Source organism: Ipomoea nil, unplaced genomic scaffold (genome assembly GCF_001879475.1).
Source record: "Ipomoea nil cultivar Tokyo-kokei standard unplaced genomic scaffold, Asagao_1.1 scaffold2779, whole genome shotgun sequence".
NCBI classification, from domain to species: Eukaryota; Viridiplantae; Streptophyta; class Magnoliopsida; order Solanales; family Convolvulaceae; genus Ipomoea; species Ipomoea nil.
Window position 1 is genome coordinate 2,186,131 of NW_017619207.1, and position 26,229 is coordinate 2,212,359.

Sequence of the window (26,229 nt, forward strand, 5' to 3'; positions counted from 1 at the left end):
TTTACCGTCTGAGTTAGAAAAAGTTAAACCGTTGGGGCATCCACATTTGTGGTTTTTGTTGGGTTTTTTCAGAGAAAAAACTGGTTGGATGAGAAGAAAACTAATGGGAACACTGGTTTTTCAAGGTCTTTTTCTCCTGCAAATACATGATTTTTGCAAGAGAAGAAGAAGAAGAAAAAAAAAACGCATCTCGCGCGTTTGGAGCGCACTGCACTCCTCAATGGGCGTGTGTTCTCCACGCGCCCGCTACGACGCGTCAGAGTTGGCGGCCACTCCCCACTCTGACCTTTTTAACGTTAGGTTTTTTTTTTTTAATTGTCAACTGCTTTTTATCCTTTTTTTTTTCTCTCTCTCTCTCCTACTTGGCTTCCTAAAATGTTGTGCAAAAACCAAACAGTTGGAGATGTTCTTATTTCCACCAATGAAAATGTTTTGACTATTCAACATTATGATATTTAATGAGCCTCTTAATTGAATAATTTTAAGGAGAGATTTTATGAGGTAAAAACATACTGGGAAAGAAGTATTTTCATATTTTAAATGTTAATTATACTTATAAAATTTTACTCGTAATTTCTTACATATTTGAAAATTTTTAAATTATATATATATATATATATATATATATATATATATATATATATATATATATATATATATATATATATAATATGGCAGTTTCTTCAAAATTTAACAGAATTCCCATATACCTACTGGGACAGGATGGGAATAGGAATAGAAAATGTTTTCAATTCTTCGTCATTAATTAGAATGTGGAAGGGATACCTCTTGTTGGTTTTAGGGTTTTTGGGCCCAGGGAGGTCCAACACAACCTTAGTTGGTGGATTCACCTTTCAATAAAGTTAGAAAAATAGAAATGAATAAATAAAAGTAGCAAAAGTGTTTCTCTATTCTCTGGGCATGGACTCGCTTGGTTTACATCTGTGGAGGGGCCTTTTTATAGTAGGCCATCCTTTAATCCGAGTTAAAATACATTAAGGGGTCTTAAGCGTCAATTATGTCGAAGGGCTGTTGGGGCTGCCGTTACTGGGCCTCCCAAATGCTCCTTGACCGAGCTCTTCAATGCCGTCATAAATGTCTTCCAACGGCTCTTTGTCAATCTGACCAAGTCCTCGTCCCGACTCCCGGGCTCGGTCCAAGTCCCCTTCGAGCTTTGTTATTTTCTGGGCTTCCACCCCTTGGGCTTCTTCATTCTTCTTGGGCTTCTTCCTTCCTCTTGGGCTTTTCTTCTTGGGCCGGGGTCCATACCCCATCAACTAGTCCCTCACTTTCCAATATCTGGTCCTCTAACTCGGATATCGGAAAGTATAAACGCTTATTTCCTCAGTCCGCAAATCTCTCTCTATCTACTGCCCTTAATGGTTGAGTAACGCCCAGATCTCTCGTGATTTGCCTGATTCGCCGATGCCGTTTAGATTCCTCCCTTCTTTCTCGAGATCCTATAAATAGCGCCCTGCTCCTAGCATCTTTTCTCACCTTTTTTTTTTTATCAATCATGGGTCGCTCCCCTATGAAAGGGAAGAAGATTGACTTCGGGTCGCCACATCGCCCCCTCCCTTCTAAGCGGTCGAGACTGGAGAAAGAGGGCAAGAAGATGGCTCCTCGACCTTCCTCCAGAAGGCATCATGTCGGCGCCACCTCCTCTGTTTCCCGACTGTCGACTACGAATCCATCTTCCGTGGCGAACGCTCCATCCTTGGCCGACCCCCAGCCTCCGACTATGGCTCGGGTCACTGCACAGGATGGATCATTCGTTGAGGTGGTGGTTCCAGAGCAACTGGCCTTCAAAATGACTTTCACCATCCCTCTCGACGACTTGGATGGGTCGGCGACTGATCTGATGACCAATGTTGATTTCGCCCGCTACCTTGAGCTGTATCCGGATGACGAGGCGCCCATCGTTCCGCCTCTTATGCCGACCTTCTGGGATTCGTTTTTTTCTTCTCCTACCGGACCATCGGAGGATATGTTCTTTCAGGACGAGCCTTCTTCCCCCGACGAGTGATTGTGCCATCCGGGGTTTGCCAGTAGCGCCGAGTGAAGTTTTAAAGGGAGAGCTACAAAAGGAACATATATATATTTATCTGTTGATGTAATAAGTTTCTTTCTTGATGTACCTCCCTTTTGAATAATAATAATCCACGTAATTTTCGCTTTTTTGAAGTCTTTCTTTTTCACTCGACTAGGTTCACCAGTCGGCCGATCTCCGAGTCGGCTTGGTGTCTTATCCCGATGTCTGACAACCGTAATCTCCTAGTATCCCTGAAAGATCTCACTTTTCCAGTTAAAGTTCGAATCTTGTTCTTCCCAAGCGGATTTGATGGAACCCTTCCCTGGCAGAGATTCCCGAATATTGTCCAATCCTGCCCGAGGATGGCAGTTATGATTTCCTTCCGTGATTTTCGCCTGGATATTCGCCCCCTTTTAGGCTATATAAAGGGGCTCACTTCTACTCATGCTCTTCACCATTCTCCATTTCCGCAACTCTGACCATGAGTTATCGAATCGGCGATCGTCGTTTCTCCATCCGCCAAAAGGAGCATGCTCGACTGGAAAAGTTATGGCAGCAAAGGCTGGCCAACGGTGGCCGTTTGGTGGGCGACTCCACCTCAGATCCTATTGTCGTCCCCCTAGACATGCTGGACTTAATTCCTCTGGAGTCGACTGAGCGACGAGTGGAGCCGGCAGTGGAGGAGCCGGCGCCGGACGAAGAAGAAGTGTAGGAGGTTCCTCCTCTTTTGGGGTGGACATGTCTCCCAGTGCCCTTGAGAGGCCCCTCCAAATGATCGATGATGGGAAGCCGGCAGTTTACTTGGACGATGTGCCAAAACCAGATCCGATTCCACCTCCTTTTCGCCCCAAGCTGTTCCTAGAGGGTCCGCCTCCTACTCGTCCGGCGGAAGAGAAAACTGACCCATGATCTGTCTTTCCCTTTATCTTGTAACTTGGCCGAGATGTAGGCCTTTATCCATCCACGATCAATAAACTGTCTTGCTTTTATTTCATACTTGACTTATACTGTCACTAAACTATGCTTTTAGTCGACCTTGTTTTCATTTTTGTTGCGACGTGAGGTCGGTGTCGACCGATGGACTCGGCCTGGTCTTTTACTCGTCTAGAGTTGTTCATACCGAATGATGGGCCCGGCCCAGCGATCACTCTTTAGATGTCTTGACCTATACCCGGGTAGCCCAGAGGCCGTGACCTAGGATGGGCCTTATGTCAATAGGTCGGGTCACTTCAACTCGTCCTAGGCCTAGGGTTTACAGACGCGCCGTCTTAGGCCAACCCTAGGCTCAACCGTCGTTCCGCCTTTCGAGGGCATTAATTGTAGTCGTCCCATCACATCCTATCGACCTTCTCTATTCTCCATTAGATGATCGACACGTGGAAACTCCTTGGGATTCTCCCAAGTTTAAATACTTCCTCATCCTTCATCCACGCACTTCACCTAGAAATTTCTGCAAAGATTCTCAAATCGATCTCAACTCTCTCTTCCTTCTTTCCTTCGCCGGAGACTTCCTAGATTGGTGCCTCCGACTATGTCTTCTTCTTCCTCTTCTTCTTCTTCCCGCCGCTCGACGGGGTCTTCTACTTCAACCTCCTCTTCCTCAACTTCATCTTCTTCTTCTCCGCCTCGCCGTATGGAGATTCCGTCCAGCCCTCCATCGGCGTCTTCATCCCAACCGGCTCCCTCTTCTTCGAGGGTGGTTACTCCTCTGAGCCCGGCCCCCCTCACGACAGTGGCGGCTCTTCCCGACGGTTCCCAATGGCCGAGGGGTAAGTTTGACCCCATATCCCGGCCGGCGGGGTCTCCGTCGTTAATCACCGAGGCAGACCTCGATATGGCCCGCTTCCTTCTGGGTCCTTCGGCCACCGTCCTTCCACCGAAAGGCCGGTCGATTTACGACCCGCCGGAGGGATGCGTTGGCATTCATCTACACTCGGTGGACTTTGGCTTCCGAGTGCCACCTTCTCCATTTCTCTCTCTCTTCTTTCGCCATTACAACTTGGTCCCGGGTCAACTTGTACCCAACTCGCACCGCCTTCTCGTCTGCTTCATCACTCTGTGTCACTAGTGGCTTTGTGAGCCCGACCTGGATCTATTTAGGTGTTTGTTCACGGTGAACAAGGTCGGGTCGCATTCCCCAGGGTTTGTCCAAGTCTCTGCCCGACCTGGGTGCCAACTCTTCAAGGGTCTTCCAGATTCCATAAAGGACTGGAAGCCCTATTTTTTCTTCGTCCGTCCTTCCTCTTCTACCTTCACCTTCCCCACCATGTGGCCGGCTGCTCTCTTCAAACCTTGCTCCCGGCGCGCTGTCTTCACCCAGGACGTGATCCAGGGCGCCGAGTTCTTGAAGAGCATGGGGCCCTATTCGGCCAAGTATTGGTTGCGACTGTGGGCTATGGCGAAATGGGGTCTCTTGCCAGATGGGGCGGCCACCACAAGTAGCCTTCCATAACTTCTTCTTTTCTAACTTCTTCCCTTTGTCCGACTGCTGACTCTTTCAATCTTGTGCAGGTCCTTACGACTCCGACTCTACGAGCTCGGAAGAAGCTGAAGCTCCAACCCCAGCCATGGCCGATCGCGCTGAAAAGATGAGGAGCCGACTGTCGCAGCGGTCGACAGGTATTCCAGCAGCTTCCTCCTCTCTTCCTTCTTCGGCTCCCCGGGCAACTCCACCTCCACCAAGGAATGTGGTGGACTTGTCGCCGTCTCCTGTCGCCTCTCCTTCCAGGCTTCCGCCTCCGGTCCCAACGAAGAGCCCAAGCTCCAAGCGTCCGCTGGAGCAGTCGGACACACCTCCCTCCAAGAAGATCCGACTGAGCTTAGAGCTCGAAGAGGACGCCCAGATATGGCAGGGCAGCTACTCGGTCCAGAACTGGGCCGAGCACATTCTCCTCTCCAAGGACCTGGAGACGGCGAGTCAAATGCAGGATGAGTACATCCTAGAGGCTTCCTTGCGCAAGTCCTACCGGGTAAGCACCCATCGACTTTTCCCTCTGATTTCCATTTTCTTTTACCATGAACTGTCGCTAACATGTTTCCTTTTCCAGAACCTCACCTTCCAGTTGGAGCTGAGGAAGCAGATGCGGGCACTTAAGGCTACCATGCATTCCCTTGGCAATCGCCTGCGCCAGTCGGAGGAGGCTCGCCAAGAAGAACAAGTTGTCTACGCTAAGGCGAGGGAGGTCCACACCGCCGAGCTCTTGAGGATCACTCGCCAATGGGAGACGGAGCGAGACAGGGTCGCTGTTGTCGCCGCTACTGTCGTCGCGGATTACAAGAAGTTGGCTGCCTTTGAAGCGGACGTGAAGTCGGCGGTTGCGAGTCGTCAAGAGGTGCTGGCAAAGGAGTGGATGGCGACTCCGGAAGGAGACGAGTACCTGCTAGACCTCGGCGAGCGCGACTATCGCCTCGGCTAGCCTCATCTCTTCTCACCGAGTCCCTCAGTCGAGGCGACCCTTTAGGCTTTTCCTTACTTAGAAACTGTTTAGGGTCAGTGCCCCGTCGTTTCTTTCTTTTCTCACCGAGTCCCTCAGTCGAGGCGACTCCTGTAGGCTTTTTCTCGGAAACGTCTAAGGGTCAGTGCCCTTGTTTCCTTATCTCTTCTTGCCGAGTCCCTCAGTCGAGGCGAACCTTTAGGCTGTTTCTTACTTAGAAATTGTTTAGGGTCAGTGCCCCGTCGTTTCTTTCTTTTCTCGCCGAGTCCCTCAGTCGAGGCGACTCCTGTAGGCTTTTTCTCGGAAACGTCTAAGGGTCAATGCCCTTGTTTCCTTATCTCTTCTCACCGAGTCCCTCAGTCGAGGTGACCCTTTAGGCTTTTTCTTACTTGGAAATTGTTTAGGGTCTGTGCCCCGTCGTTTCTTTCTTAGATGCTGCTGCCAATATGCGAAAAGCAATAGGCATTTTATTCAGAGTTGGACTTTAAACGAATACATGAGGCTAACCTTTTACTGATAGGATTTCTTTAAGTGGATTACATTCCAGATTCGGTCGGCGGGCTTCCCTTCTAGAGTTTCTAGCTTGTATGTGCCGGCCTGGACCACAGCGGAAATACGATAAGGTCCTTCCCACTTGGCAGCGAACTTTCCCCCCTCCGTGGGTTGACTAGCCTGTCGATCTCGCAGCACAAGGTCGCCCACTTGGAAGGTTCATGGGTGAATTCGTCGATCTCGGTATCTCTTCACAGTCTGCTGATACTCCACCATGCGGGCATGCGCGGCCTCCCTTCGTTTTTCTAAGAAGTTCTTTTCAATCCTGAGGCTTTCCTCGTTTTCCTCGTCTGAATAATTGTGGACTCTGTGAGTGAGCTCGACGACTTCTACAGGTACCTTGGCTTCGAAGCCGTATGCTAAAGAGAATGGGCTCTCGCCAATCGCCCGTCTTTGGATAGTTCGATACGCCCATAGGACTCGGTCAAGCTCGTCCGCCCAGTTTCCTCTGATGTCTTCTAACTTTTTTCAGATACCGTTCACGATCGTGCGGTTTGCGTTTTTTACCTGCCGTTGGCCTGGGGGTAGGCGACCGACACTTTAGTGTGTCGTATGTTGTGTCGACGGCAAAAATCGGCGGAGGGTCGGCAGTCGAATTGTCGACCGTTGTCGCTAACTATATGTTCAGGTAATCCAAAACGACAAATCACCTTCTTCCACAAAAAACGCCGGCATTGATACTCCGTGATGGTGGCCAGTGGCTCGACTTCGATCTACTTGGTGAAGTAATTGATGGCCACCACACAAAACTTTAGACGTCCAGGGGCGACCGGTAGAGGACCCAGTAGGTCGACACCCCACTTCGCGAATGGGATGGCTGTGGTGACTGGCGTGTAAAAGGTAGCTGGCCGAGTATCCTTTTGGGTGAATGCTTGACGTACTACGCATTTGGCTATCCACTCAATGCAATCTCTCATCATTGTGGGCCAATAGTAGCCTTGGACGACTAGCTTTCAGGCGGAGTGTGAGCACCTTGGTGGGCCGCGCATATTCCACAGTGAGCCTCGTCCATTATTTTCTCCGCCTCCGTTCTGAGTAGGCATTTGAAGAGAGGACCCCCAAGCGATCGCTTATACAACTGTCCGTCTATAATCTCGAACGATGGAGCCTTGCGGCGGACCCGAGCCCCGGGGTCGTCTGGCAGTTCTCCCTTCTCTTTGTAGCGACGGATGTCTTCTATCCAGAACATTTCAGGGTTCTTCTCACGATCCCATTCCTGGGTCGTTACTTGTTGAAACTCCGTGGTTGCTTCATCTATGTTGGGTCGAGGCAATTCCTCCTTTTGACAAATTCTTACAAGATGGTCCGGCACGCCTTCCAAGGTGATTTTTGATAGTATGTCTGCCTCCGTGTTGTCGGCCTGCGAAATGTACTCTATCTCGTAGGCACCGAATCCCTTCAATAGCTCCACTGTTTTTTCCTTGTATTGAGCCATCCGAGAGCTTTTAGCTTCACAGGTTCCGGACACTTGTCCTGCCACCAAACGCGAGTCAATCTTGATCCGCAGGCGATCTGCCCCTAATGTCTTGGCAAGTCGTAGACCTCCCAGTACTGCTTCGTACTCGGCCTCATTATTGGATGTCTGAAATAGATAGCTCAGAGCGTAGTAGAGCTTGAACCCTTCGGGTGTAACTAACATGATTCCGCTGCCACAGTGTTGGCGACTCGCCGCTCCATCTGCGTGCATCTCCCACCATTCGCCGGGGCCATCCTCTAAGACTGCGACATTGTCATCTTCTCCTGCGGTGCACTCGACCAAGAAGTCGGCCAAGGCCTGCCCTTTAATCGAAGGGCGAGGTTGGTACTCGACTCCGTATTGGGTCAACTCTATTGCCCATTTCACGAGTCGTCCGGACGACGTGGGATTTCGCAACACACTTCCCAGAGGTTGGTCCGTCAGGACTCGGACGGTGTGGGCCTGGAAGTAAGGTGCCAACTTTCGTACCGTGATCACCAAGGCATAAACTATTTTCTCCAGAGGGGTGTACCGAGTCTCAGCCGACTTCAGGGAACAACTCACATAATACACCGGGTGCTGAGTCCGTTCCTCTTCTCGGACAAGTACTGAACTCACAGCCTTGGAGGACGTCGCCAGATATAAGAATAAAGGTTCGCCGACCTGGGGGGTGGACAGTATCGGAGGTGTGGAAAGGTATCTTTTCAGCTCTTCAAAGGATTGTTGGCACTCGGCCGTCCACACGAAACCCTCTTTCTTCTTCATGGCCTCGAAAAAGGGCACAGTCTTGTCCACCGACTTGCTTAGGAAGTGACTCAGGGCGGCCAGTTGACTGGTCAGTCGTTGCAGAGGAGGCTGCATATCCATTATAGCCTGCACCTTCTCGGGGTTGGGCTTAATGCCTCTCTTTGTTACCATGTATCCCAAGAACTTCCCCCCTTGCACGGAAAAGGCACATTTCTTGGGGTTAAGTCGTAAATTATATTTAAGCATTACATGGAAGCAGTCGGCTAAGTCCCCGGCATGACTGACTTCTTCCCGACTCTTCACCAGCATATCATCCACGTATGCCGCCATGGATTTTCCCAACAGATCCTGAAACAGTCGGGCGACCATTCGTGTATACGTGGCCCACGCATTTTTTAGTCCAAAGGGCATGACCTGGTAACAGTACATGCCATCCGGGGTCAGGAATGCGTTTTCTCCTCATCGGCATTGTGCATGTAGATTTGGTGATGTTGAGCATGCATATAGCCATTAATGTGCAATCCAACTATCAGTTTAAGCTTTTAGTTGAGATGGAGCACATGCTTCAATTTGGTATCAGAGCCAGACCAAAGGTCATGGGTTCGGAACCCACCGCACACGTGAGGGGGCGTGTTGAGCATGCATATAGCCATTAATGTGCAATCCAACTATCAGCTTAAGCTTTAGTTGAGATAAACTACCATGCCGTCTCGTCGACCAACTGATCAATCCTGGGCAAAGGAAAAGGGTCATTTGGGCAGGCCTTGTTAAAGTCGGTGTAATCTACACACATCGTCGACCAACTGATCAATCCTGGGCAAAGGAAAAGGTTCATTTAGGCAGGCCTTGTTAAGGTCGGTGTAATCTACACACATCCGCCAGGCTGGTGGTTTTGGCACAAGTACCACATTGGCTAACCATTCCGGATACTTGACTTCCCTGATATGGCCATAGGCCAACAGCGTATTTACCTCCTTTTTTACGAACTCTCTTCGATCGTTAGCCAAGTATCACTTCTTCTGGATCACAAGTCGATGACCGGGGTCGACGGCGAGCCGGTGAGAGATGATAGACCTGTCCACTCCGGGCATATCTTCAGGTCCCCACGCGAAGACCAACCGGTTTTCTCGAAGCACTCTTATGACCTCTTCTCGCACCTCCTCTCGGAGGCCGACTCCGATCCTCACTCGTCTTTCCAGTCGCTCAGGATCAATCTCAACTTCCTCCAACTCCAAGGCCGGCTCTGGACGAGGTGGCATCGTCTTCTTCAGGGGTCGCTCCGTGATCTCGTGGACCTGCATCTCTCGTTTGCCCATTCCTCTGCAGGCTTGTAGGTAGCAATCGCGGGCGACTCTCCTATCGCAGCGGACCGTGCCTACCCCACTCGGTGTGCGGAATTTCAAGCAGAGATGTTCGATGGAGATTAGTGCTCCCAAATCCTCCAAACCCGACCGGCCGAGTATCGCATTGTGAGAGCATGTCAGATCGACCACAATGAACTTCATGTCCAGCTTTTGTACGTCGGGGTAATTGCCAATCTCAACCGGCAGGGTGATGGATCCTTCAGCCTCCACAGAGTCGCCCGTAAAGCTGGCTAATGGCGTCTTGACTGGGGTCAGTTGCTCTCGTGGTAACCCCATTTTGACGAAGGTTTTGAGGTATAAGACGTTGACGCTGCTCTCGGTATCTACCAGGATTCGCCGGACGACCACCCCGTTTACATCCATTGCAATGACTAGGGCGTCGCGATGCGGTGTCTCTCCGGTAGGCAGATCTTTGTCTGTGAAGACGATAGGCTCTCGGCACGCTTTCTTTGAGCCACCTTCTTGCCCATATACCGTCCCTACATACAATTGCCGAGCCCAGGCCTTTCTAGTGTTGGCAGAGTCGCCTCCTTCAGGTCCGCCGACTATCATATTGATAACCGGCTTCTGCCTCCACTGGGTTTCACCTTCATCGGTCGCCGGACCGCCTCTGAGGCGTCGCCATCCTCCTTAGTCGTCGTTCTTCTTCGCCATTGGTTGGGAGGCGGCGTCCTTTGCTGGATGATCCCCTCCATGATCTTTTTCAAGTAATAACACTCTTTTGTGTTGTGGGTGTAGGACTTGTGAAACGACAGTACTTAGACGTCTTACCTGAGTCCTCGTTTACTGCGCACTCATCGGTCGGAGGAGGCGGAGGCAGCGCGACCGCTTGTACTTCGTGCACCGGGTGCTGGGGGGTCGGCCTATAGGGCTGGATGCTAGACCTGTGATACGTGCGCCAGGCTTCGTGTCGCTTGCCTGGTTCTGGACGCCTTTCCTTTACTTCCACGCGAGTTCACTTTCCACCAGAGGATCCTGTGACTTCCCACTGTCGCTTGTGTTTCATAGCTTGCTCCGTATTGGCCCGTTTGTTAGCCATGTGTATGGCCTCCGCGTAGGTGGCCGACCGGTTGTCCTGCAGGTCACGGTATAGTTGCCCGGACCGCAAGGACTCGATGAAGAAGGTGAGAGCGGTCTGGTCCTCGACCTCTTCGATGGACTGAATCTCTTTTTGCTACCGGGCCAGGTAGGTTTTGAGAGATTCGCCCTCCTCTTGATGGATATCTCCCAGATGTGTTAGATCTTTCTGCGGCTTGATGTTAGCCGCGTAATGGCTCATGAAGCGGTCAGCCAACTCTTCAAAGCTGTGAATCGACCCCGGGGGTAAAGCCACTAGCCATCTCTGTGCCGAGCCCTTCAATGTCGGCAGGAAAGCGCGACACATGACGGGGTCTCGGACCCCTAGGACTTGCATTTTGGCTTGATAGCTCAAAAGATGCTCACGCGGGTCGCCGGATCTATCGAAAGTAGCTTGCTCCGGGAACTTGAAGTCGCCGGGTATCTTATAGGCCATGATCTCGGCCGAGAAAGGCAAGGCGGTAAACAACGTCCGACCTGGGGACTTGGTCTTACCTTCCACTTGGTCTCTCAGATTCCGCATTTCTTGGGCTAGGTGAGCCACGTCTCCAGCGTTTCGAGTGTGATTCCCTGTGGACTCAGTACTCTCGCCGACCTGTGAATCGACCTGCCGCTCATCGTTGCGGGTAGGTCGCTCGGTCTGTCGCTCCCGAGTTCGAGTTTTCCTGGTACGGGTTCTCTCTCGGGTGGCATCTCGATTTCGTTGGTTCGCCGGTACACGGCTGGGCTCTCTTTCCCCCAATCGTTTTCTCGCCGATTGGCGCGTTGCATTTGGGCCTAGCCTCGAATGGACTGACCGCGTCAGCGGATCTTCCGCTCGTTGATCTCCTTGTCGGTTTCCATCCGACCTTTGGGGTGGTTGCTGATTGCGCGGTGGTGGTCGTGAAGCCGACGGTTCTCCTCTTTCTCGATTTTCAGCAGCGATTGCTCGTCCAATGGCCCGAATCTGCTCGGGGGTGAGAAGTATCATCGGCGGGGGTCGGTTTCGGGGTGCCGAATCATTTTCCTGGCTTTGCGAATTTCGTTGGTTCAGCTATTCTCTCAAGTCGGCTTCCGGCTCGCGGTTACGGTTGGAGGCATGGCTTCGTCCTCCAGACATATTGTAGAGCTTCTCTCTCCCACTTGCTCGTCTCTCTTCCTCTGCGAACTCTGAGTAATTTTGGTCAGTGGGGGCAACTGCTCCCACTGCCCCTGCCTCCAGTAAAAGTGAGGAGTGGGGACTGAAGTAAAAAAAAAAAAAAAAAAAAAAAAAATACACCATACATAATGGTGTATTTTTAGACACTGTGTGGTACATTTATACATACCTAATGGTGTATGCCGCACTGACCGCACGGGAAGACCTGTTCTCACAGAAACTTGACCCTATATATATATATATATATATATATATATATATATATATATATTATTTGTTCTCCACTTCTCTTACAGACTAAGCCGCATTTCTTCCTTTGCGATTTTCGAACATGTCCTCTGCGAGACTGCGACTGAGACCAGGGCACAGCCTCCATACACTATTGCTGCAGTGCCGCCCCAGCCGGCTGCCGCTTGCCAGTCCACCGCCTCCGACCGCTCCCGCGCCACTCACCTTGACACCAGCCACCAGGTTTGGTTAATTGGTTTTCTACTTTTCTTCATTCTTCGACCTTGACACCAACATCAACATAAAAGCCTACCTATTATACAGATTTATTCTCTCAAAATTTTGATTGCCGCTAAAAACACTAATATTTTCTATTTCTAACTTAAGGTTGCCTGTTTCATTCTGATAATTTTTGCGTAATTATTACTAACTAATACATTCATTTTTCTTTTGTTTTGTGTGAGGATTAGCTCGATGAATAGTTTTGAAAAGCAGATAAGAGATATTGTTTTCTTAATGTTGTATTTACATGGTGTATGAAGTTGATCAAACTGGTTTGTAAATGTGTATGAAGACATAGCTATCAAAGGTATATTTTTTCTTTTATTTTCAAAGACGTAGTTTGATCTATTTTTTCTTCAAAATCTGCATAATTAGTTTTTAGCCTTCTTGTTGTAGTTGATAAGAATGATATTTACTAAGTAGCCTTAATATTCTATTCAAACAACATGTGCATAAGTAATTTTACCCTTGTTGTTGTTAAAGCTATAGAATAGTGGTTGTAAACTAAAATACGGAGTTAGAATATAGAACAATAGAGATAACAAAATAAGAAATAAAACCAAAAAAACATAGCATATAAAGGAATTCTAAAAAGTGCATACTCTCAAAAAAGGCACACACATCACAGAATAGGCTGATGATGATCAAAATAGTTAGATGCATTCATATAGTAGGAAATCTGGGTATGTAAGATAACATACTCTGTGAAGTTAAGTGTTCATTTCCTTTTTTTCAAAAAACTAATTCATTTCCTTTTGTCTACTCTGCATGTTTAAAACAGACTGCAAGTAAAGAAAAAAAAAACACTAAAAATCAATAAATTAGCTAACTTTACATGTATAAAAAGAGAAAATCTCCACTGGTTCATTGCATTTTGTTCATGTAACTTGGTTTCTGAATACCCTTAATTGACACTATTCTTTATTGAAAGATAAGAATAGTCTTCCACATGTTCACTGGTACATGCTACCCCTGCAAAAAAAAAAAAAAAAAAAAAAAAAAAAAAAAAAAAAAAAAAAACAAAATTGCAATAACTTCCAACAATTAGTGAATCATTTCCAGATGTATCTTCTTAAGAGAAGCATGAACAAAATCAATAAGCCTAGAACAGTCTAATAGTTCTCTAGATGCTCCTTGAAACATCGCATGAACAAAATTCCCCTGCAATATTTAAAAGGAAATAAACCATATACTGTGTTAAAGAAAAAAAAAAGGTAAAACGGTAGTACTCATCTGGTTGAATAATTTATCTACTGTATTTAAATGCATACACTCATCTGCTTGTTTACCTTTAGCATTGACAATGTTTTTTTTATGTAATTTATTGTTTTCATTGATTTCTTACCTCAACTTTCTATATCTGTAAATCTTTAGGAATGTCATCCAATGCTTCACAGTACTTTTTGTCACATTCAGATATCTGCTGCATAGACATGTTGATGGTTTACCGTTAGTAAGATCACCCCTTGATTTACACTCACACAACAAAACAAGAAAAAAAAAAAAAAAAAAAAAAAAAAAAAAAAAAAAAAAGAGAGAGAGAAGATAACAGACCTCTTGATAATGGAACATTGGAACCTGTAGAGCATGTATGAGTGATACATGACCACAAAATCTTTTACAGCATAGACTTTACCTTTAATAGTTTTCTAAATTGTGGGACATATTCTTTAGGAATGTTTACATGCACATATGTGCCTATCAAGAATGAAAATATTATTTTCTAAATAAGAATGCATTATTTGCAGGTTTGTAAAGAAAACATTACCTCAGTGTTTCGGCCTTCAAGTTCTGCAGATGTCCTTCCCTAAAATGAATAATGGAGCCATTTTCAGGTTATATAAGATGGATGGCAAAGTCTAAGTAGTGAATAATAAACACGCGGTGGGTTAATGCAATGTGTGGATTGTTTGTGTATACAAAGATTTATAGAAGAGGTTTGAAGGCTGTAGAGTTCCAATGATGTATTTATATCTTTTTTATTTTGAATTTACAGTGATGTATTTTTTAATGCAAATGGCGGAACAACTTCCCACAAATTTGGGAAACCAAAAATGTGGTTGATAATAATAACTTAATATTTAATTCCAATACAAACACAATTAGTTAATGGCCAAAGACGTCACTTCCATTGGGCGGGAAAATGGAGCCATTTGATTGGCCAAAATCTTATGGCTTTATTATATTAGTAGGATAGTAGGATGTTGCAACTCATTAAAACTCTATTATGCATTATGCATACTATAATAAAGCCAAACATTTTTGGAAAATAAAATTAAGAAAAATTTTCCCGCTCAATAAAAGGAATCTTCTAGATAAACAAGTGTATTTTTTTGGCACAGATAAACAAGTGTATTTATCAACCCAAGCAATGACTTTTACAATATCTCAAAGATTAACATTAATTGATTAGAGATGAAATTAAAAATTCAAAATGAGTATTTACTCCAACCTCTACATCTAATTCAATAATATAAATATGTCGTTACATTACAGGTTGAATTAGATGTAGAGATTCCAGAAGAAGACTCGCTGGAGAGGAAGCGGCCAGTCAAATCAGAGAACCTACTCCATAGCTGAAGCCAGAGGCAAAGCCCACGAAAGTATTAGAGGAGGAGGAGGAGAAGAGGAAGCCGTAGGCACAGAATTAGAAGGAAGCTGGTAATGCAACTTACGAGATGGATTTTGAGACTGCTATTCAAAAGTCATGAAACTTGATGATGGGGATATTTCTTTCCTTGGAGATGGGAAATGTATACACTTTAATTTTTAATTTCGATTTGGTGTTGTATTAACGTACATCTGTAGTTTTTGGTAGATCGGTTAACTTCCTGCATTTCTTCTTCTCTTTTACAAAGATAATGCATCTCTAGAGGGTATAACTAGTTTATAACATTAACTAGAAGATATAACTAATTGATAACATTAACTGATAGCTGTTTAATATAATTTCTTTTCTCAAAAAGCTAATTGAAAATGTTGATTTGAACAGCTTTTTTTATTTTAACATTTTAGAATTATAAAAAACTAATTAACCAAACACTTGTATTAATTTTTTAACCAAATCAAACAATTAATATTGGTCAAATAAGCCAACATTAATTGATAAGCTAACTATTTTACCAAATAGGCCATATACCATACTTTTCTACTAAGTTCAAACAAATGTGTATTTTCTACTAAGGCCATGTTACAGACGTAACTACTACTACTACTAATAACAATAATAAAATACTTTAGAAACTGTATTAATGATTTCACCTTGGAAGTAAAATGTCCATCATCCTTGACAGTAATGAAATCACAGGCACAACAAGCTTATATTGCGCCGGGAATATAACAAATTAAACTAGTTCCTATTTTCAAGTAAATGAACATATAAAAAGAAGAAGAAGAAGAAGAATCTGCTGCAGCAACTTCTAACACCACAATGTCTTTTTGGTGAATCCAATCCCATATTAAAAACCAAGATGGCTCCACCCCTGCCTGCCTGCCCGACCGACCGCTAAATAGAAGCTATCCCCGGCTTCTTTACGCAATCTTCTCTGTGGAGTATGCGCCTATTCTTCGATGTGTAGTAGCGATAGATAACGCTCTGGAGGCAATGCCTTACACACGACACATCGTACGTCTCCAAAAACCTTAGGTCCGTTTCCCTCCACTTCGTGCCCGAGAAATGCTTGTACTCTTCCAACACAGACGACAAACACCAATTCTGCAGTTTCCTCAGGCACCCAACTAAACACCCGGTTCGGTGCTGCAACACACAAAAAAAACATAAATAGTGTTGGGTTAAAGTCATATTGGACTCATTTGATATTTAATTAGAGGGGAAATTGCACTTTTTGTCCTAAGTTATAAGGTAATGGGTAATTGCTGTATTCGTTCCTACTTGCTGGTCGTGTTCTCTTCTCGTCCCTATTTATTGGTCGTGCTCACTTCTCGTCCCTACTTGTTGGTCGTGCTCTCACTTCTCGTCCCTACGCTATAACTAAAATTGCAAATTTCGTCCCTACTGTTTTGTTAGAGAAAAGACAAAATTTGCAATGTCAATTATAGTTTAGGGATGAAAAGTGAGCACGACCAGCAAATAGGGACAAATCCTACAATTTCCCTATAACTTAGGCAATTTTCACTTAATCAAACTATCAAGTTCGAGGTTATACATTCAATTATACACTTCTATAAGAATATAAGTTGACGATAATCAGTCCAGGGTAGACTATGTATTATTCATAATCTATAATCGCAAGCCACGAATTAAATGGCTGTCATGAGATTTTACCTAACGACACCAATGTCAGAGCACAATATAGTCATATATTCAGACAGGTGAATGAACAAGAAAGGATGATTTTGAGCAGTACCTTTCCGCGCTTGCAATGGATAAGGACCGGATGATTTCTCACATCTACACAATTAAAGAAAGAAATTCATTACACGGGGAAGAATAACAGAAAAGATTGATAATCAACGAACGAGAAGAATGATAAGATTGAATACCAATTAAAACTTTCAAAGCCTCGGTTATGGTAGTCATGGGAATAGTGGATGGCTCCTGAAAGGAAAAAAAAAAAAAAAAAACGAAGGCGCTACCAATATTACAAAACCTGAAAATGGGAGCACAACAGTCAACATAGAAACATGTAACATAATTTTATCTCTATCAAGCAGCAAAGGGTATCAGAAAGCCAAGGCTTGTGGAATGGTAACCTATGTTTCTTTCTTTTTTGTTCTTTCCACATAAAAGAACATAATTCAATTCTAAAACACCACTGCATTCTCATTAACGATATGGAAAAGCTTAGAAAAACAAAAACAGATCAAAAAAGGCTACTTCTGAAATGGACACTAATTCAAACATATCAAGTAGCAAAGATGAAAAGAAAACAGATCTTTTTAAAAATTTATATATAGGTCCATAATCAGGTGAAAACTCACCTTAACGTGCGAACCTGCAAACTTCCGAAGGATTGCACCGCACTTACTATATTATTGCACTGCACCCCGATACAATTGCACTGAACTTACTATATGATTGCACCGAACCCGGATACAATTGCACCGCAAGGTCCTCCAGGATGTCTAGGGATGTTTGGGAGCCGTAACGGTGCAATCATGTAGTAGTTGCTGTACAATCCTTCAAAAGTTCGTAATTAGCAGGTTAAGGTTGGTTCTTAACTGATTATGATTCTCTCTCTCTCTCCCTATATATATATATATATATATATATATATATATATACATATGACCTTATTTACCTATACAAATCTCTCTCCCAAATAAAAATGCATTTCTAGAATTCAAAATGTGAGTTCCTTAATGTAAAACTTGCAGTCTCATAACAACAAATTCTCTTAAATTTGTTTGAAAGTGAATAGTTAATACAGTACTAATAACATCATTAGCAGCATAAAGACAATACCTTTGTGCCATCTATTCCGAATTGGAAAAGCTGAATATTGTTAAGTCGAAGAAACTCCTTATTCTCATCCGGGTACGGCTCTTGGCACAAATATCTGCGCTCAAAAACACCATTGAAATCAAGAAATGGAGAAAAGGGTCAAATGAGAACAATAAATATAATGGATTTAAATAATTTACGGGAAAGGATAAGAAGAATAAATTAAAGAAAAAAAAAACAACAACCGAATTGAAGAAAACAAGATACATACATTACAGAGCGGAGATTGAGGAAGTGAAGAAAGGGAAAATTGGAGGGCTGGGGAAATCCTGATCGGTAAATGCATTTAGCTTCCACAGCGGAAAAATTGGGCGGCGGAGCCATCAAAACCCCGTCGCGAGATATACTCCGTTTCTCATCTTCTTCTCCATCATGAATCAAACCCATTGCCCACTTTTCCTCTTTCTTTTTCTGCTCCCCCAGGGAAAAATAAAAAAAGCTGAAAATCAAATGCCCAAGAAGAAGAAAAAGAAGAACAAGAGAGGGTTTGTTGCTGTTTTGGTAATACGGGGATGGAGGAAATCGGAAGAAGCGTCCAGGGTTGATTCGAGTTTTGGAAGCTTTTTTATGGGATTCTAAGCAAATTGAGGTGTTGGTTAGGGGATTCGTCTCCTCGGCGGAGTTCCTATTTATATATAATTACTAGTTTTTCTATAGGATAATGTCTAATAATTCTTTTTAAATAAGTATTTCAAAGTATATCAATGCAATATTATATAGAAGATGTTCATGCATAATTAAATAAATGTTGAATTTGTTTATTTAAATCAGTAATTTAAAGTATATAAATGCAAAATAATATATGAGAGATTTATTATATATAACTGTCACACAAATAAATGGAATAAGGTTTAAATTGGCCACTAAACGTAACCTGAAAATACAATTAGATCACTGAACGAAAAAAAAAAGTGCAATTAGGCCACTGAACACTCCAAATATATGCAATTTCACCTGGTTCGGCACAGTTGCCCAAGCATGTGGTCCTCCCCACCTAGAATTGCAATTGTAAGAGAAATTAAATAAGGACAAGAAGAGTATACTGTGCTAAAACGAAGTTGTTTTTGTAGAATTAATATTTCTACTAACCGTGATGCAAGTGGCAAGTCTTGTCCGTCATGTGCGGGTAAAAAGCCCTGCGGTCTTACCATTGGTAGCCTCTCCCATGCCCAAATTTGCAAAAGGAGTAGACACCCGCACACATGAGTTCTGTCATTCTCAGAGGCACTGCACAAAGCTCTATACAGATAGGCCAAAACCGTTGATCCCCAGCTGTACTGACCATTCTCCTCGAAATCTTCCAGAAACGGCAGCAAGTTAAGATTTAACAAGCTGTTCAACGTGTCTGGAAATAGAAAGCCCCCTAACACACGTATTAAATACGCGCGCGTTGCAAACGCGACATCATAATCTGTGCTCGCATCTGTCAACTCTGGAATGTCAAGAAGCAACACCATACTTATTTTTTGGCCTCGAAAAGCTGCAGCGGGAGGAGCGAAACGCAACAATTTATCGCACATAAACTGCCATTGTTGTTTAGTCCGTTGATGTACTCCCGTAACAGCTAGACCATCCACCTTTAATCCAAATAACACTTCAACATCTTGAAGTGTTATACCGACCTCACCGAATGGTAGGTGAAACGTGTGGACCTCCGGACGCCAACGCTCAACAAGTGCACAGATCAATGAATGATCTAACCTAACGCGGTCAATGAGCGCCACACCATAAAAACCGCTAATGCGCAAGTTTTGGATCATTCTGTGATCTCGCGGTGGTTCTAAATTCCCTTCGTATCGACAACTCTTTAACTGTGGATTGTTTGCAACATTTGCATCTGTCCAAATAGATCTTGAACGATGACTGTGTTGTATTGTCAGCACAGACGTGTCGATTGGACCGGAATTGACCATTCTCCGAGCCATAACTGTTAAGGTAAAATAAATAAATGTTATCACATAATTCATCAATGAACATATACAATTCTTTACTCGGCCATTGAAATGAATTAATGAATTCTATTATCGGCCACTGGTTCGGCGAAATAATAATCAAATGTTATTACTATAAATCAAATCCTGAAAAAATAAACTATTTTCGCCTAACTTTCAGGTGAGAAAATAAAAACAAAATATATTTTTTCGCCTAAATTTTAGGCGTGAATAGAATTTCATAGATAAGCAGTAAACCTATAGCAGTTTATATAATAAAATAATTTCATAGCGTGAATAGAGTAATTTCATAGCGTGAATAGAATTTCATAGATAAGCAGTAAACCTCTGAAGGTGCCGTATGGTTTTGGAGAAAAGTCTTTCAAAGCTATTAGTGTCCTACTTACCCTCTTACCCTATTAGTGTACTACTTGATTCTACAGTCCTTTGTGTATATATATAGCCAAGGTTACATGGTAAACACAACACAAATACAATTCAACTTCTTGGGCAATTGAATTTAGCAGCAACCCTCATGGCAGGACAATTTGTTCTTGCTTCTGAAAATTTGTTCTTGCTACTCAACTCCACCCTGCTCAGACAAGGAAAGTCATGAAGTGAGGTTAGTTCATACATATGAACTATGAAGTATGTGAAGCTAAATGCAAAAGTATAATCAAGAGCCGAGAGAGAATGTGTATTCCATGATGCAGAGGTGAGTAATGCAAAATTTAATGAAGTTTTCTTTTATATCATAATTTAATAAATGTATTTGTATATAACATATTATAGCTTTGGAAATAACTATATTTTTCACTTACTTTAGGAACATTTGTGCATGCTCATATACCAAAGGAACATGTAGACAAATACAAAAATCATTTCAAAGAAGGGAAGGTTTATGGCCTAAAGAATTTCCTGGTCATTACAAACTTCTTAAAGTATAAAATAATCACAGAACTTTACATGGTAAAGTTTAAGCATGACACAACTGTGAAGGAGTACAAGATAGTGGAATTCCCTAACCAAATGTTTCGTTTAAAGTCATTCGAAACGAGCTAGACAAAAGAGAAGTTGACAAGAAAGAACTAATAGGTATTTTTTATTCAATCATTTCTTTACTGCTGTATTTTTTCTTCATGTAACTGAAATATGTTTTCTTCTTGTGTAACTATAGATGTTATTGGACATATACTCTCCACTTGACAAAGTTATATCTGGAAAAGAAACACGGGTGATAGATTTTCTTATTGAGGATGCTAGGTAAGACTATAATTTCATATGCACTGGGTTTTTAGTTTGTTTGGTAAAAAGGTTTGTAAAAGAAAATGTATTTTGTATAAAGTGTTGTATTCAAATTTGTGAATTCAGTCACAGGCAGCTAAAGTGTACAGTTTAGGGTGAGCATGTTAACAAGGTTCTCCCATATTACAACTGTAGTATGGATGAGTCCCTAATTGTTTTGATTTGGCTGTGCAGACTGCAAGATCTTGGACAGTAAGTTATGTTATTATTGTGTACATATAAAGAGCAATTAAGATTTAAGAGTATTTATAAAGATTTGTGGCTTAAAATGAGTTATGTTAACATTTATCAGATTTGGCTGTGCAGACTGCAAGATCTTGGACAGTAAGTTATGTTATTATTGTGTACATACAAAGAGCAATTCAGATTTAAGAGTATTTATAAATATTTGTGGCTTAAAATGAGTTATGTAACATTTATCAGATTGTGTACAATTCTGGTTTTTTAATGAGTTTGGCTCCTATTTTTATTTCAGATGGTGATTTATGTATTGCGGGCTCTTTTAATGCCACACAGTTATTGTTCAACCACGATTCCCCGGAATTTTGGGCATTTAGGAATAGGTTAGAATAACCTTTCTTTTTGTTAACTGATATACAACTCTATTTAATTTTATTTATTTTTGCCTCATGTTTTTTTCCAGTTTGCCAGAACATCACACACCATTGAGTATAGATTCAGGGTCTAGACTCTCTTTGTCTATGTCGGTTACACATTCGGTGAGTGATGACATGGTTGTGTCTACTATTGAAGAGATTTATCAAAGAAAAGAAGTAAGATTTTTTTTTTTAGTTCACATAATATTAGACTGACATATGTTTTTGCATTGTTAATAGTACTTAAGTAATATTTTACAAATACAGCTGGAGGAGTGTTGGATTGCAGCAAAGATGGTAGGAATAGAGAGTTTGGCAAACTGGTTCTATGTTTCATGCAAGGGTGGTGCATGTAACAAAAAACTCATTCCACGGGAAGGCCTGATGTATTGCTGCAAATGCAACAGATCGTGGCAGGAAGGCAGATTGAAATACATGTTGATTGGGTTGAATCATAAGATTTCATTCTTTCCAAGTAGGTAGATAACAAAACTTATACATTTACAAGGTCAAGAGAAAAAAAATGGTAGATGTGAATACTAAAATTTTTTCAATTTTTGCAATATATGAGAATTGTGTATTTTTCCTATAAATGATCTGCATATTATGTACTTTATAAGACTTTTATCTATTTTCTTAGATAATGTTGTATTTTAGAATGAAATGTGAAAAGAACTTGAGACAAACTTGAGAGTTGAGACAGACAATTCAAAAGCTAAAAAAAACATAAAAAATTGTCAGGATATTGAGATATGAATCCCTTTCCTATACTGCATGGGTGCTTATAAGGAGTATAAAAGGAAATTATAATTCTTTTATAATTTGTGTGTATATGTTGTATTTTTATTTTTATTTTTATTTTTGGTAATTACTGAATATGTAAACAATTTTAAATTGAAAAAATTATATGTTAACAAATTTCACACTCAATATTAAATTAGGGTAAGGATGGGTTGACAAAGTCCTATCCGTAGCAAACATGTAATTTCCATAATATGGATGTATAGAATTTTTTTTATTTTTTTTTTTTGAAAAAAACAGAATTTTGCCAAACAAAAATGTGCATACAAACAAAGGACACACAGTTAGATTCAAAATAGGCTACTGATTGAGTAAAAAAATCCTAACCCTAACAACCTTTCAATTTACATAATATAAATGCACAGAAAATAAAATACAAATATTATCTCACACACACAGACACAAACATGATCAGTTTCAACTATGATACAGATTTAAGCATAGATTCCTATCTCTAACAACTATGGAATTTATATATTATACATGCACCCAAAAAAACACAAAATATACATACATTTCCGTACAGAATGAAAAAAAAAAGTAGGGAAAACCGTATATTACCTATGGCTTGTGTTTGGATGCATTTCTCTGTCCTTTTATACTGTAGAATGATCTTATAACCTCACAGAACGACTTTGTTTTTGTATCGCAATTGAGATCCAAGCATCCGTAGGTTATGGATTTGGGGTTTTTTGGTTCAAATCGTTGACGATGTGTGAACTGTCAAGATTGAAGAAGGGGGATTTGGCTAAGTGCAATCTTTCAGCACAAGAATGAAATGAGTACAGATTGGTTGCTAAATCTTTAGTGAACCTTCTAGATTAAGTTTGAGAGAAGTGAGAGTGAAGGAGGAGACGCGAGAAGGGAGGAAGAAAGAAGATTATTGTTTGAAAATTAGGATTTTTCTTTTCCTTTTATCTATGGGCCGTGGGACAAAATTTGGGTTGCAGAAGTATTGGGTCATTTGGGCCATTTTTGTACTATTTTATATTTTATGTATAGATTGATGTACATATATCATCTTTGTGTATGATATGATAATATTTATGGAAAAAATATATCATACTATGGTCAATTTATTATTTGGCAAAAAAAAAAAAAGAATTTACATGCAATCACATTTTTTTGTTAATAATCTTATACAGTATCACTTAATAATTGTATAATATATTTTTATATCATTGATCGTATTTATGTTGTACTAATTTCTTATTACATGAATTTTATAATATGTTCTATTTGTGCGTCGCAATATATAAATTTAATTATGTAATTTTTTTTGTATATTTTTTATATTGAATTTATTATTTGTACATGGTTAATTATATGTGGCTACATTGAGAGTTTTAAAATTTTAATGTGCGATGAGAAGGGAGAATATTGTTCTTCAATTACAAATGTTGTTTTCAAGGAAGTCTTTAGTAATTTGTAATTTAGATATGTATATGGATCTTAGTGAATTTTACTTTTTTTTTTTTTAATTTTATCTACATGAGTTGAATGAATATCATTTTGTTGCCTGTACAAAATATTATTTATTAACTTATATAATAATGTAGTTTAGGTGTTGTTTTCATTTTATACGTACATTTTATGTATTTAAATTTAAAATTTTTAAATCATGTAATATATAATAAAATAGGCCTTTATAATATGTGTTAATGTACGTTGTCATAATTGAAGCATGTGCTCCATCTCAACTAAAAGCTTAGTTGGATATATATCCTAATCCATTATTGCGCCGCTACTCCATCTGTCAATAATCTCTTCCTTCTCTAGATCTCCTCCGAATCTCCGTCATCGGTTTCTCCAGTTCCCTTTCCGGCATCGGCTACTCTGGCTCTCCGGCATCGGCTACTCCGGCGACAGGTAATCACACATGTATAACAGAACAACATTTTAGACTCAGATTTAAAGCACTACATCAAGATAAGTTTAAAACAACAATATTAGTTATATGTACAGAATGCCCTGATAAAATGAAAAATATTAAATCATTTTAATTTGCATTCTTGTGATATTTACAAATACTCATATTTCTCACTCCGAGTCCATTAGTCATGCTTGAATGCAGTTTGGTCCTTTGTCCTACTGAAAATCAAAATGAGAGTATGCTTGTTTTATTTTCTTTTTTAACAGATTGTAGTTAAACTATAAAACCTATCAGTTGCACTTACCTTCTGGGAGGTATATTGTACGACCATTCACCGCGGGACTCCAAAGCTTCATTCAGACAAATACATTTTTTTGTAAAAAGTTAATGGTAGACATTATAAATCTAGACGTACTAAGGTGCATTATTGGTATTTTTATACTAAAGCCAAGTATTAAATCAGCTAGCAATTGTCTTTTTATATAATATATATAGATATATAGATATAGATAGATGTTGGAAAATTAAATATGAAATGTGATGTTGGTCCACCTCCATAACACTTCAACATTTGTTATGGGAAATAATGGAGAATTAGAGTTCTCCATTATTTGTGTGGCAGCGCAGTGCGCTCCTTTCTTAGGAGCAGCACATTTTGCGCTAGTGTGTGGACAACACACTTCATCCTTTTTGTGGTTGGATGGAGGGGGCTGCTTACTATAAATAGCAGCTCCCAACATCGTTTTAAAACACACCTTGAATTCGAGTCATTTATTCTATTCTCCTTCTCCCTCCCTTCGTCTGAGCAATAGTGAGGTTCGCCTACGCGATTGCTAGTGCAAGCTATCCGTAGTAGATCTGTGTAGCCTGTCGAAAGCGTGCCAGGATTCTAACTGCACCGTTACCGGGCAAATAACGCTTTTAAGGTAGTGTTATTATAACACGGCACAGATTTCCTTTCAACCATACACCAATAGTGTCCGTGCTTCTTAAAAGGCTTCCAGATCGCGCGTTGACGTTGCATTTTCTCCAACAGTTAAAAGCGTTATTTTGCAACAGTCAACCTTTAGCATTATGACACCTTCTGTCATACCGGATCTATCAAAAATCACCGCGCTTGATGGGAGAAATTACAGCAGATGGGCTCAAAGAATGCTTATTCTTTTTGAACAATTAAAGTTGGTTTACGTGCTATATTCAGTTGCACCTGAACTTACTCCAACAGTGTTCTCTCCGTTTGGTGCTACAAAATGTAATCATGAACCTGATTACACTCCGGGTGAAGAATCGAGAGAAAGCGGTCCTGAAATAGATTACATTCCGGGTCAAGAACCGGGTGTAACTCTGATTCAATTTAGAAATGACAATGCGCCAGCCAGAGGATACCTGCTGTCACAAATGAATGACGATTTGTTCGACATCTATGTCAAACAAGATTCGGCAAAAGTCATTTGGGAATCACTGTCAGAAAAGTACGATGCCAATGGAACTGAAAGTCAAAGTGTCAGAACCGTCTACAACGAAAGGAGTAGAAAAATAAAAAAGTTTAAAGGAAGGTGTTTTACGTGCAGAAAGCAAGGACACCGAGCACACCAGTGCTACCATCACAAGGGCAAAACTAGCAAAAGTCAATCTAACAGAGCAAGATGAGTATTGAGTCTCTTTAAATAAATAGTTATTTTGAGTAACTATGTTTGCTCTAGTTCTAAGGGTTCGCATGAAGTATGGTTATCGTAGCACATGAATTCTAGTTGAGCTGTCTAGATTTTGATTACTTAGTAGTACTTATTTCTTTAGTATTTTGAATACTGATGACATTGATTGAAATAATTCGTGCATAGATATTGCTAAAAAATTTTTACTAAAATTATTTGTATAAAAATAAGAGCATATATCATAGGCTTCAATTGTAATTTAGTGAGAACATGGAAAAGTCATCATTCTTGAAC

At 41.7% G+C, this 26,229-nt stretch overlaps 1 protein-coding gene and 1 long non-coding RNA gene across 2 annotated transcripts; both read right to left on the bottom strand.

Annotated features, from left to right (window-relative positions):
• Nucleotides 1–15,528: 15,528 nt before the first annotated feature.
• Nucleotides 15,529–18,391, bottom strand: LOC109157390 (probable tyrosine-protein phosphatase At1g05000). The gene is made up of 5 exons (XM_019305303.1): nucleotides 17,986–18,391; nucleotides 17,736–17,829; nucleotides 16,814–16,868; nucleotides 16,678–16,721; nucleotides 15,529–16,067 (listed from the first exon to the last, which is right to left on the bottom strand). The coding sequence occupies exons 1-5, from the start codon at nucleotides 18,159–18,161 to the stop codon at nucleotides 15,816–15,818; spliced, it is 621 nt and encodes a 206-aa protein (XP_019160848.1). The 5' UTR covers nucleotides 18,162–18,391; the 3' UTR covers nucleotides 15,529–15,815.
• A 1,612-nt stretch (nucleotides 18,392–20,003) lies between these two features.
• LOC109157391 lies at nucleotides 20,004–23,280 on the bottom strand. Its single transcript, XR_002050231.1, has 2 exons — nucleotides 22,969–23,280; nucleotides 20,004–20,297 (listed from the first exon to the last, which is right to left on the bottom strand). It is a non-coding gene; the product is annotated as an uncharacterized LOC109157391 (long non-coding RNA).
• Between the last annotated feature and the right edge of the window lie 2,949 nt (nucleotides 23,281–26,229).

Coding starts and splice junctions, on each gene's coding strand:
- LOC109157390 (XM_019305303.1), bottom strand. CDS start 18,161: ATGGGTTTGATTCATGATGGAGAAGAAGATGAGAAACGGAGTATATCT. Junction 16,869..17,735: donor TCGGAATAGATGGCACAAAG/GTATTGTCTTTA, acceptor TTTTCCTTTCAG/GAGCCATCCACTATTCCCAT. Junction 16,722..16,813: donor GGCTTTGAAAGTTTTAATTG/GTATTCAATCTT, acceptor TTAATTGTGTAG/ATGTGAGAAATCATCCGGTC.